Source organism: Ranitomeya imitator, chromosome 4 (genome assembly GCF_032444005.1).
Source record: "Ranitomeya imitator isolate aRanImi1 chromosome 4, aRanImi1.pri, whole genome shotgun sequence".
Taxonomy (NCBI): Eukaryota; Metazoa; Chordata; class Amphibia; order Anura; family Dendrobatidae; genus Ranitomeya; species Ranitomeya imitator.
Genome location: NC_091285.1, coordinates 502,926,102 through 502,940,039, shown reverse-complemented (window position 1 = coordinate 502,940,039; position 13,938 = coordinate 502,926,102). Strand labels below are relative to the sequence as shown.

Below are 13,938 nucleotides of genomic sequence, written 5' to 3'. Positions count from 1 at the left end.
ATACGACCGCTGGAATATGTAATATCAAACACATATGACAATTATTATAATTATAATTTTTTTAACTTTGGTCTATTTGGGAAATAAGTCAGTTGTTGCCCCATTAACTTTAGGGGTAGAACAATGGCCTAAGTTCTCATTTGCATGCAGAAAAAAATGAATCGCTGTTACCCATAGTGAGGTTCCTATCTGAGCTCAGTGATTTGCATTTTCATTCCAACTGTAGCTATTATCATTCCATGTAAATTGCCTAACTTATATGTGTGTAATGCAAGGCAATTAGAAGTTTTTTTACATTAACTGCATGACAACATTTCTTTCCTCCGTGGAATCACTCAGTTGAATTGCCCTTAAAGGTATCCCGACACCTGATTCATGCGGATAGCGGCTTGGGCAGCATGAGCCTAGCTACAGGACGCAGGTGCGTTTTAGAGAGGGTATACTTTAAAGATCCTCTAGCAGCGATGAGAACGAACAGACTAGTTTCATGTCTGCCTATTGTCCCCGGCTGGCCTTTCCCATCCCTACTAGAGGTGATTGACAGGTCTGTCCCATAGCAAGAGATCTGTCAATCACCTGCAGCGGTGCTGGGAAGAGGCGGCCGAGGGCAGAATCGGGTTAGTCTCGTCTCTGGCTATGGTCGCTGGCTGCATCTTTAAGGTTTATTTTCTCTCACACAAGCGTGCAGCCAGGATCTGATTCATGCTGCTCACTGCTTGGACAGCATGAATAAGGGTACCGTCACACAGTGGCATTTTGATCGCTACGACGGCACGATTCGTGACGTTCCAGCGATATATCCGTGACGTTCCAGCGATCTCGCTGTGTCTGACACGCTCCTGCGATCAGGGACCCCGCTGAGAATCGTACGTCGTAGCAGATCGTTTGAAACTTTCTTTCGTCGTCTAGTGTCCCGCTGTGGCGGCATGATCGCATGGTGTAACAAAGGTGTGCACGATATTGTATACGATGTGCGCATAGTAACCAACGGCTTCTACACCGCACATACGTCATGAAATTATCGCTCCAGCGTCGTACATTGCAAAGTGTGACAGCAGTCTACGATGCTGGAGCCATATTGTTACGATGCTGGAGCGTCACGGATCGTGCCGTCGTAGCGATCAAAATGCCACTGTGTGACGGTACCCTAAGGCAGCAGGGTCGCTTTATCTACATTCATGCACTCCTCCTGGAAAGACTGAACCAGTCTGAACTGATTGTTAATAGCTAAGTAAATAAAGTGCACAATGCAAGACCTACATCTGTGCACGTAGCCTTTACACACATATAGGAATGTTATCTAAAACATGCAATCTGGTGACACATTACGGACTGGAAGAAATTGAATGAGCAAGCTGTACGTGATCGTTTGCCCAGACATGGCCAGATCTCAGGGAGTAATTTATATGTGGATTTGTACAAACTTCCGGTATATGTGCAAATAACCAATAAACACTCAGAATGGCACATTGAGATTTCCCAACACGTCTTGAAGCCTCCTACTGATTCTGCCCGACATTAACATATGGTTTCACTTGTAAACATGTAATGCACCGAGGCTGAGAAATTCTGTAACATAATGATTCTTTTCTTCTATTATTTGAACAGTCTCACTCCTCAGTGAGAACAAGGATTATGAGAAGAACATTATTATTTCAGTTTTGCTACTGTTTCATACTGTTCTATATTTCAGAGTGTTCTTGGTCACATCATTAGAAGTAAATAGACTGAAAATGTGCAAATTGTGGAGGAGATTACCTTGCATGTGAAATCAATACATTTGTTTTCTACAAGGTAATGCTTACTTTGCACGGTTGTAGGCATCAATTTCTTCCAGTAATACACTGTCATTTAGGGAAAATGGATTAGTCTTAGCCAAGATCTTTAGCACAATGCCAGCTTCCGAGCCCACAAATATGACTGTGTAATTAAGGAAAGGTCCTGCGAGGTGGTCCACGGCTACAGCGGTCAATCTGTACCTGTAATAAAAATACAGAAAAACAAGGCTTAATAATATTCTAATGTTTAATATTATAACTCTAATTACAATATCATCTAAAATATAATGAATTTAACCGTTCAGTTCATGGGTGCTGGTGAATGATTTACCAAAAACAAGAACTGAAATATTAAAAAGATTCTTTCCATGCAATATGTTACATTAGAGGTTATGGAAGCCATAGAAGCGTTCCCCTCTCAGTCCTCAAAAAAGTTTTAAAAAAATGCCTATCAAGGAGCAGCTTCACTTTGGTGAACTCTAAGGAACCATATATTACATATTAGGCCATCCTTAACCCCTTCATGACCCAGCCTATTTTGACCTTAATGACCTGGCCGTTTTTTGCAATTCTGACCAGTGTCCCTTTATGAGGTAATAACTCAGGAACGCATCAACGGATCCTAGCGGTTCTGAGATTGTTTTTTCGTGACATATTGGGCTTCATGTTAGTGGTAAATTTAGGTCAATAAATTCTGCGTTTATTTGTGATAAAAACGGAAATTTGGCGAAAATTTTGAAAATTTCGCAATTTTCACATTTTGAATTTTTATTCTGTTAAACCAGAGAGTTATGTGACACAAAATAGTTAATAAATAACATTTCCCACATGTCTACTTTACACCAGCACAATTTTGGAAACAAAATTTTTTTTTGCTAGGAAGTTATAAGAGTTAAAATTTGACCTGCGATTTCTCATTTTTACAACGAAATTTACAAAACCATTTTTTTTAGGGACCACCTCACATTTGAAGTCAGTTTGAGGGGTCTATATGGCTGAAAATACCCAAAAGTGACACCATTCTAAAAACTGCACCCCTCAAGGTGCTCAAAACCACATTCAAGAAGTTTATTAACCCTTCAGGTGCTTCACAGCAGCAGAAGCAACATGGAAGGAAAAAATGAACATTTAACTTTTTAGTCACAAAAATTATCTTTTAGCAACATTTTTTTTATTTTCCCAATGGTACAAGGAGAAACTGAACCACGAAAGTTGTTGTCCAATTTGTCCTGAGTACGCTGATACCTCATATGTGGGGGTAAACCACTGTTTGGGCGCACGGCAGGGCTTGGAAGGGAAGGAGCGCCATTTGACTTTTTGAATGAAAAATTGGCTCCACTCTTTAGCGGACACCATGTCACGTTTGGAGAGCCCCCGTGTGCCTAAAAATTGGAGCTCCCCCACACGTGACCCCATTTTGGAAACTAGACGCCCCAAGGAACTTATCTAGATGCATAGTGAGAACTTTGAACCCCCGGGGGCTTCACAAATTGATCCGTAAAAATGAAAAAGTACTTTTTTTTCACAAAATAATTCTTTTAGCCTCAATTTTTTTCATTTTCACATGGGTAACAGGATAAAATGGATCCTAAAATTTGTTGGGCAATTTCTCATGAGTACACCGATACCTCACATGTGGGGGTAAACCACTGTTTGGGCACATGGTAAGGTTCGGAAGGGAAGGAGCGCCATTTGACTTTTTGAATGAAAAATTATCTCCATCGTTAGCGGACACCATGTCGTGTTTGGAGAGCCCCCGTGTGCCTAAACATTGGAGCTCCCCCACAAATGACCCCATTTTGGAAACTAGACCCCCCAAGGAACTTATCTAGATGCATATTGAGCACTTTAAACCCTCAGGTGCTTCACAAATTGATCTGTAAAAATGAAAAAGTACTTTTTTTTTCACAAAAAAATTCTTTTCGCCTCAGTTTTTCATTTTCACATGGGCAATAGGATAAAATGAATCCTAAAATTTGTTGGGCAATTTCTCCCGAGTACACCGATACCTCATATGTGGGGGTAAACCACTGTTTGGGCACTCGGCAGGGCTCGGAAGGGAAGGCGCGCCATTTGACTTTTTGAATGGAAAATTAGCTCCAATTGTTAGCGGACACCATGTCGCGTTTAGAGAGCCCCTGTGTGCCTATGCATTGGAGCTCCCCCACAAGTGACCCCATTTTGGAAACTAGACCCCCCAAGGAACTTATCTAGATGCATATTGAGCACTTTAAACCCCCAGGTGCTTCACAGAAGTTTATAATGCAGAGCCATGAAAATAAAAAATAATTTTTCTTTCCTCAAAAATGATTTTTAGCCTGGAATTTCCTATTTTGCCAAGGGTAATAGGAGAAATTGGACCGCAAATGTTGTTGTCCAGTTTGTCCTGAGTACGCTGATACCCCATATGTGGGGGTAAACCACTGTTTGGGCGCACGGCAGGGCTCGGAAGGGAAGGCACGCCAATTGGCTTTTTAAATGGAAAATTAGCTCCAATCATTAGCGGACACCATGTCACGTTTGGAGAGCCCCTGTGTGCCTAAACATTGGAGATCCCCCACATATGACCCCATTTTGGAAACTAGACCCCCAAAGGAACTAATCTAGATGTGTGGTGAGGACTTTGAACTTCCAAGTGCTTCACAGAAGTTTATAACGCAGAGCCATGAAAATAAAATAAAAATTTTATTTTCTCTAAAATGATTTTTTAGCCTGCAATTTATTATTTTCCCAAGGGTAAAAGGAGAAATTTGACCCCAAAAGTTGTTGTACAGTTTCTCCTGAGTACGCTGATACCCCATATGTGGGGGTAAACCACAGTTTGGGCACATGTCGGGGCTCGGAAGTCAAGTAGTGACATTTTGAAATGCAGACTTTGATGGAATGCTCTGCGGGCGTTACGTTGCGTTTGCAGAGCCCCTGATGTGGCTAAACAGTAGAAACCCCCCACAAGTGACCCCATTTTAGAAACTAGACCCCGAAAGGAACTTATCTAGATGTGAGGTGAGCACTTTGAACCCCCAACTGCTTCACAGAAGTTTATAACACAGAGCAGTGAAAATAATAAATACGTTTTCTTTCCTCAAAAATAATTTTTTAGCCCAGAATTTTTTATTTTCCCAAGGGTTACAGGAGAAATTGGACCCCAAAAGTTGTTGTCCAGTTTCTCCTGAGTACGCTGATACCCCATATGTGGGGGTAAACCACTGTTTGGGCACACGTCGGGGCTCAGAAGGGAAGTAGTGACTTTTGAAATGCAGACTTTGATGGAATGGTCTGCGGGCGTCACGTTGCGTTTGCAGAGCCCCTGGTGTGCCTAAACAGTAGAAACCCCCCACAAGTGACCCCATTTTGGAAACTAGACCCCCCAAGGAACTTATCTAGATATGTGGTGAGCACTTTGAACCCCCAAGTGCTTCACAGACGTTTACAACGCAGAGCCGTGAAAATAAAAAATCATTTTTCTTTCCTCAAAAATGATGTTTTAGCAAGCAATTTTTTATTTTCTCAAGGGTAACAGGAGAAATTGGACCCCAGTAATTGTTGCCCAGTTTGTCCTGAGTACGCTGATACCCCATATGTGGGGGTAAACCACTGTTTGGGCACATGTCGGGGCTCGGAAGTCAAGTAGTGACGTTTTGAAATGCAGACTTTGATGGAATGGTCTGCGGGCGTCACGTTGCGTTTGCAGAGCCCCTGGTGTGCCTAAACAGTAGAAACCCCCCACAAGTGACCCCATTTTGGAAACTAGACCCCCCAAGGAACTTATCTAGATATGTGGTGAGCACTTTGAACCCCCAAGTGCTTCACAGACGTTTACAACGCAGAGCCGTGAAAATAAAAAATCATTTTACTTTCCTCAAAAATGATGTTTTAGCAAGCAATTTTTTATTTTCTCAAGGGTAACAGGAGAAATTGGACCCCAGTAATTGTTGCCCAGTTTGTCCTGAGTACACTGATACCCCATATGTGGGGGTAAACCACTGTTTGGGCACACGTCGGGGCTCGGAAGGGAAGGAGCACCATTTGACTTTTTGAATAAAAGATTGGCTGGAATCAATGGTGGCGCCATGTTGCGTTTGGAGACCCCCTGATGTGCCTAAACAGTGGAAACTCCTCAATTCTAACGCCAACACACCCCTAACCCTTATCCCAACTGTAGCCGTAACCCTAACCACAACCCTAACCGCAACACACCCCTAACCACAACCCTAACCGCAACACACCCCTAACCCTAACCACAACCCTAATTCCAACCCAACCCTAACCCTAAGGCTATGTACCCACGTTGCGGATTCGTGTGAGATTTTTCCGCACCATTTTTGAAAAATCCGCGGGTAAAAGGCACTGCGTTTTACCTGCGGATTTACTGCGGATTTCACCTGCGGATTCCTATTGAGGAATAGGTGTAAAACGCTGCGGAATCCGCACAAAGAATTGACATGCTGCGGAAAATACAACGCAGCGTTTCCGTGCGGTATTTTCCGCACCATGGGCACAGCGGATTTGGTTTTCCATAGGTTTACATGGTACTGTAAACCTGATGGAACACTGCTGCGGATCCGCAGCGGCCAATCCGCTGCGGATCCGCAGCCAAATCCGCACCGTGTGCACATAGCCTAATTCTAAAGGTATGTGCACACGCTTCGGAAAACGCTGCGGATCCGCAGCAGTTTCCCATGAGTTTACATTTCAATGTAAACCTACGGGAAACAAAAATCGCTGTACACATGCTGCGGAAAAACTGCACGGAAACGCAGCGGTTTACATTCCGCAGCATGTCACTTCTTTCTGCGGATTCCACAGCGGTTTTACAACTGCTCCAATAGAAAATCGCAGTTGTAAAACCGCAGTGAAATGCGCAGAAAAACCGCGGTAAATCTGCCATAAATCCGCAGCGGTTTAGCACTGCGGATTTATCAAATCCGCTGCGGAAAAATCCGCAGAGGACCAGAATACGTGTGCACATACCGAAACCCTAACCCTACCCCTAACCCTACCCCTACCCCTAACCCTACCCCTAACCCTACCCCTACCCCTAACCCTACCCCTAACCCTACCCCTACCCCTACCCCTAACCCTACCCCTACCCCTACCCCTAACCCTAACCCTAGTTCTAACTCCAACCTTAGTGAAAAAAAAAAAAAATTCTTTATTTTATTATTGTCCCTATCTATGGGGGACACATGGGGGGGGTCATTTACTGTTTTTTTATTTTGACCACTGTGATAGATTATATCACAGTGATCAAAATTCACATTGGAACGAATCTGCCGGCCGGCAGATTCGGCGGGCGCACTGCGCATGCGCCCGCCATTTTGGAACATGGCGGCGCTCGGGGAAGAAGACGGACGGGACCCCGCCAGGATCGGTAAGTATAAGGGGGGATCAGGGCACAGGGGGGGGGAGATCAGGGCACGGGGGGGCGTCGGAGCACGGGGGGGGGAGGGATCGGAGCATGGGGGAGAGTGATCGGTGTGCGGGCGGGTGGATCGGTGTGCAGGGGGGGTGGCTCGGTGTGCAGGGGGGGTGGTTCGGAGCACGGGGGGGGATCGGAGTGCGGGGGGGTTTGATTGGAGCACGGGGGGGTGTGATTGGAGCACGGGGGGAGCGGGCAGGAGGACGGGGGAGCGGAGCACAGGACGGAGGGGAGCGGGCCACAGATCGGGGGGCTGGGGGGGCGATCGGTGGGGTGGGGTGGGGGCACATTAGTATTTCCAGCCATGGCCGATGATATTGCAGCATCGGCCATGGCTGGATTGTAATATTTCACCATTTTTTTAGGTGAAATATTACAAATCGCTCTGATTGGCAGTTTCACTTTCAACAGCCAATCAGAGCGATCGTAGCCACGAGGGGGTGAAGCCACCCCCCCTGGGCTAAACTACCACTCCCCCTGTCCCTGCAGATCGGGTGAAATGGGAGTTAACCCTTTCACCCGGCCTGCAGGGACGCGATCTTTCTGTGACACAGCATATGCGTCACAGGTCGGATTGGCACCGACTTTCATGACGCATACGCTGTGTCACAGGTCGGGAAGGGGTTAAGCGCATCCCTGCAAGTTGTGTGTGTGACCATGCCGCTAATTCCCTCCCGTCCTTTTTCCTTTACTTATCGGTACTGGAATATTTCTACTTGGCTCATTGATAATTCTCTAGCCACTGAGTGAGACCCTACTTGGAATCCGACCAATCAGATCTTGAAATCTTGCAGAGAGTGATCAATCTTCCTGCACTGCCTCTGCAGGGCAAATGAAGCAATACACGATGCCCATTTATATCAATCCTCTGAGTAATTCAGAATAGGACATATCCTCAAGAGAAGAGGACACTGTTTAACCGCGTTCCACTCCAGAAAAGAGATTCTTCCCTAACAGAAAATATGAAAACATCCCTTTAATTTAAAGTGATATATTGTATACAGTACCTGACACGGGTTTTTGTGAACCATGGCTCTTCAACAATAGATGGGACTGCAGAATCCATCAAAGGATGGGACTTTATAAAGGCCAAGGTTTCATCTGGAAACTCAATGGAGGACCTGACACCTTCACCCAAACCATGTCTAGCACAGCAGCCTGGCCTACAAAAAGGAGCAATACGATATGTGACTCTGATATAATATTACGTATTTTTATCAGTTACCTTACAAAGTGAAGCACACATTTGAGCACTTTTATAAAACATCTCCGAAGCTAATCTCTATTTTTCTCTGTAATACCTTGGTTTGGGTACTTTATCTTCAGGTACAGCTGTCCAAACAGAGTCTGGAGTCTTTTGTTCTTTAAATCTTCCTCTGAATACTTTCTCAATGTCGTCCATAGTAAAAGCACAAACCGCCGAACCAGGTATGCTGAGAAAGGAACAGAAAAAAATAAGAAAATCTTTCTTGTGCATGTTAGACAATAGAAACAATTGCTCTAGCATGAAGAAAGTGAAAGACTCTATTTGATGTCTCTTCTTCTCTTTACCTATTTAGCTGAGTAGTAAACACGCCGACAACAGTGGGAACACCATTAATTTCTATTATGTCTGTTATAGACTGCAGAACATCAAAGTAGAAGAATGAATCCCCTGGAACAGAGCAGTTGAGTCTTGCCTTCACGAATGAAGTCCAATGTTTTTCAAGAACCCTTTGAGATCCTCCTAGGTCATTTTTGCATATTCGTGCTACACGGGAATGTACAGCCTGGAAACCAAGAGTCAAATCCATAAAATGAGAGGAAGAATATATGCTGAAGTGCAATCATCAGCAATACAGGAACGGTTGGTGAGGCCAAACTAACCAGAATCAGTATATCTCAATTCATTTGTTGGTATATTTTTAAAGGGAACCTGGCACGCGATTCATGTGTCCAAACCATGGGCACCAAGATTCAGAGCTTTGCTACACAATTGCACCCAGGTATGTATTTCTCTGAAACACTCTGACATTCCAGAGAAAATATATAGATCCAAGAACCGGTCACAGACTATGGGGAGAGATGATATTAGTCTGGCGCAGCCACCGGTCAGTTTCTCTCTGAACAGTTCCAGTTGATTGACTGGTCTCTTCCATATTTGTAAATCAGGAGAGACCTGTCAATCAACTAGAGAAGCCTGCTGTGAGGGCGCTGGACTAGTCTTGCCTTTCCCTATAGTCCCTGTCGCCGTAGTGTTGCAGAGAAAACATACCTGGCTGTAATTGTGTAGCCAGATTCTGATCCTTGATGCCTGTGGTTTGTGCAGTATGAATCGACTGACAGGTTCCCTTCAATAAAAACCAACCACAGATCTGTCAAGTCACAAGGGCGCTGGGTTAACATGAAAATGCAAGATATTTCCCATAATTCTATTCACACAATTAGACTCTGTTCTTTTGATTTTTTTTTCTTAGCACTCTAGCTCTAGAGTTGTTGGCTTTAGAAACTGTTTTACAAAGTTATACCTCTACAGGCATAATACTACTGCATAAAGCCGACAACAAACACCGTGCGGTGCCCTGTAATTAATACCAAAATCACAGGGGGGAACGGGTCACTGACTCCCAACACACCCTTCATCTGCTGCTGTAAGTTCATGCCCACTCTAGCCTACTCATACCCGTCATTAAACACACTATACAATGACAAAAATAGTATCTGAAAAAATTGAATATTTTCTCTTCTTCTAGAAATCTGTGTATTTTTTTAGTAATCTTGCTTTTCCTATATATGAAATGGAATATACAGATTTAGAGCAAACGGTGCCATGATAAAAAATCTAGGTGTATAAGAATTTAAGTAAAAAAGCTTTAAGATTTAGATATCAGGCACATGATGCTGGTTTACACCTCTGCATGCAATTCTTTATGTTGTTTCTGGATTTGGGCAGTAAGGCCATTATATAGTAATCCCTGGGAGTTAAAGTCACGTCATATAAAGAACTAATGCCGATTCTAGAAATTTTCCTTTACTTGGATCAAACGATTCTGCACAGGTATGCATTCAGTAGGCTCTAGTTTGTCTGAATTAGGCACTGAAAGAAAGCAGACAGATTTTAACTGCGGCCTGATGTCCATTTTAATGCACCGCTAAGCAAAACCCATAACATTCGCTCAGATTCCCCACCTTTTGTGAAGTCTTTAATTAACCATGCGTAAATGGTTTAATAATTTACAGTGGAATGTCTATAATGTGGCCAAAGTATCATAAACTGCATTTGTGTCATTTAAATATTTAACATTTGGGAGGCACAATGGAACCTGTGTTGAAATATAAACATATTTATGCATTTAATCTTTGCCAAGAAATAAAGTGATTTTCTAATCAGGGTCATACTGGAATCTGAAAGCCATTTTGCTCTCGGATAAAGCCATGTATTCTTTCCGGCACATTTTAAGAAAACGATAACACACCTAGGCTTCATCCGACATACTCAATTTCTGGGTCATGGAAAGTCCGTCTTTGAAGATTAATTAAAGAAAAGAGTGAAGCAAATATCTCAGTAATAGATTGAGAAGCAGATGAAAATGAACAGCCCCAAGGCTAATGGATAATTTTATAATAGCGGAGAGATTTATCAGGCAGCGACTTGCTCAAAATGTTATGCCACGTTGGTGAACTTGGACTCATCTCTGCGAGTGCTATGTTAAATACTAGAACTTGGAATACCCCCAAATCTGCACTTACCTTGCCTAAATTATTATGCTCCACAGCAATCTCTCGGAAAAAGAAGTAGATGTAGTTGCCGTACTCTATCGCGTGGAGAAAATGCGGCTCTGGAAAGTCAGTAGGACAGGAGACGAGATCAGTCAAATTGTAGAAGATGCACGATGCACATCTGGAATGTATAAACTCAACTGCGAGCGCGCTGGACTCGTATCTCTGACCTGATGCATACACATATACGTGAGGATTCTAGCCTAATTGATCTTCCAGTCTTTTATGCTGTCTAATGGAGTGTAAAAGGGCCTTAGAGGATTGATATTACAGTTCAGATTTTATTTTTATGGCAGAATCAATCATAAACCCTTGTGCAAAAGGGAAGAAAAATATGCATTTGGAGTAAAGACCTTGATGCATCAGCATGCAAGATTTAGCTTCATCATATAGCTGTGTCAAACCTAAAAGGGTCTCCGGTACTTAATATGCATCATATTTCTCAGAAATACTATTAAACTGTGTTACGCTTCATTCCCATATCAAGTAGCTGCCTGATCTCTTTGTCATTATTAATAAAAGCTCGGTTTCAAGTACCTTTTAGCCACTTGGAGTCATATTTAATTGTCCTCAGAGCAAATCCATCCCCCATGCTCCGATAGATTACAGCATCGCTGGCTTGGAAGTCAGCCATGGTGGCAGAGTATAACTTCCCATCTGAGCGAGAAAGAAGAACGCCTTATTATATCATTGACTACAAACATATACCCATGAACTTTTGTGCATTTTCCATAGAAATCTACTACCGTAATTATGAATGGATGCTAAAATGGCGCACAACGTCAGCATTAACACAAACGCTCAAACCAAGCAAGTTGTACTGTGTAACAAGATCATAATATCTGGCTATAGTCTTCTGCTATAAAAAACAGCTACACAATAAAGGTGCCAAGAACCAAAATGAGGGATATTGGCAGTGGAATACACATAAAACCTGTATCTTTCAGTACCAGCAGGTCTAAAATCTACATTGCTACAGCAAAGCTGCAAAATCTAGAACAAATAAGTACTGGATCGACCGTAAAAATACAAAAACTATAATATTGCTAAATACTGGAACAGCTATAAGTGTAGTCCAAGGCGAACAAACTATTTTTGGTAAATAACTATCTTATTCTGGACCACTAAAAAACCCTACTTGCCTTACATACTGATCCAGTTTTTTCTTCTGGTACTTTGAAATTTTTTGGGAAAGTGGATATCTCGGTCCTCATTCTATACTATGTTCAGGAATAGACAAGTCTTAGCTCAGCTCTGTTATGCATTTGTATACACAGATACAGAACCAGTTACATAGCCAGGACATGTTGCAAAGAATCTAAAATCCAGTCAACAGTGTACTTAATAGATTATTCCCTTCATATAAAGTCAAGGCCGTCAAGGCCATCACTTTATGATCATTGGGGCCAAATGTCTTCTTATTTTTCTCTTGTCAGGGAAATTCCAGCCACTCAACTGTGCATTCACTTCAATAGGCCTGTGCTGCACATTATATGACTCAGATGCTGCTGCACATGGAAAGCACAGTAAACACGATACCGTGCTTCGTTCTCAGAATCGGTGGATGTCCCGGAGACCACCACCAATCATAAAGTGGCTAACATATCCACTGCAATCAATTTCTAAGCTGGAAAAACCCTTTTAAATCCTGCCCACGAGGGAAATTTTACATGTATAGTTAAATATATGCAAAATTACAAAAAAAGCTCAACAATATAATCTTCCATATTGTTCTAAAATAACTGTGATGAATATATCCTTTACTGGTAGAATCTCAGTTACTCATCAAACTTACTTAGAATATTGCAAATGCGCCTCAAATGAAGATGGCTATTTATTTCTTGTCCCTAACAATCATAGCGCAATATGCCTTGCTAACTGAAAAATGTTTTACCAGCAAAAAGGGCTACGTTGGTTTGTCTGGCATCAAATGGGCATCTAGCCAAGCCACTTATTTCTTCCCCGTCATATTCCAAAGTGCTTAACTGCAAAGTAAAAAAATATATAATTCAGCAACAAGACACTGTGCACTTTCCCACTGCACCTCAGCCGTATATTTCTAAACAATTTTATAAATATAATGTTAATAACGTTTAATGTATAAATGACAAAGCTGATGAATTTATGGACATTGTTTTTGTTAATTTTAAGTGCCTATGACAAAGGAAAGCCTAGTGATCATTTATTACAGATATGTATGACATTTTAAGTACTAAGGAACCAACCCCCTGTGGTTCTGAGCAGTTAATCATGTGAATATCTGGCTCGTTATGGTTCAAGCAGTAGGTTAATCCATCTACTTAGAGCTTTTATCCACAGTAACCAGCATAAAAAGAATTTTAATAACATATTTAATATATCACAGGTTTAATTTTTTAGGATGTGTATCAAAAAAAGTTAATTCTCTATATCTACTTCTTGGTTTACAGATTTATTCAAAATATTCAGCTTTCTTATACATAATAATCAAATAAAACAACCCACCTCCCCCAATCTCTCCTTTCTAAAATCCATCCCTCAGATGTTCAGCATGTTAAAACAGGATTTAAATCAACAGTGACATGTCTTTAAAGGCTTTTATTCAAGGTCTGGCGTATTTAAAAGTGGTTGTTTAAAGGGAAGCTATCATTGGAACATGACCCATTGTTTAAATCAGATTTTTGTGTTAAATATTTTTTGTGGGCAATGTGTTTTTCATATCACAGTCTGTGTTAAAAAATAAAGAATAGAAATCTTGCAATTTTCACACTGTCCACTGGGGCTTTTGTAGACTCTAATCTTCTCTTAGTTTCAGGAAACAACACATGGACATTTGTGACAATGAACAGACTAAGACCCTAGCTTTTATATTGAAGCAACTAATGAGTGTGTGCTTTGGTCATCACGGAGGGATGGGTAGCAGGGTCAGCTGTGACATAACCTACTGTGATTGATGGATACTGTGTGACTTGTAATTGAAATCCTGCCTGTGCTGATAAGGAA

At 42.1% G+C, this 13,938-nt stretch overlaps 1 protein-coding gene across 5 annotated transcripts in view; it reads right to left on the bottom strand.

Moving 5' to 3' along the window:
- SEMA6D (semaphorin 6D) overlaps positions 1 to 13,938 on the bottom strand; it is a 93,434-nt gene that overhangs the window by 16,438 nt on the left and 63,058 nt on the right. For all 5 annotated transcript variants that reach the window (XM_069766015.1, XM_069766016.1, XM_069766012.1 and 2 more), the window contains exons 7-13: positions 12,851 to 12,941; positions 11,494 to 11,613; positions 10,927 to 11,015; positions 8,749 to 8,966; positions 8,499 to 8,630; positions 8,205 to 8,360; positions 1,806 to 1,979 (exon numbers count right to left, since the gene is read on the bottom strand). In XM_069766015.1, the coding sequence (XP_069622116.1) occupies positions 1,806 to 1,979; positions 8,205 to 8,360; positions 8,499 to 8,630; positions 8,749 to 8,966; positions 10,927 to 11,015; positions 11,494 to 11,613; positions 12,851 to 12,941 (980 nt within the window). The remainder of the gene's footprint in view (positions 1 to 1,805; positions 1,980 to 8,204; positions 8,361 to 8,498; positions 8,631 to 8,748; positions 8,967 to 10,926; positions 11,016 to 11,493; positions 11,614 to 12,850; positions 12,942 to 13,938) is intronic.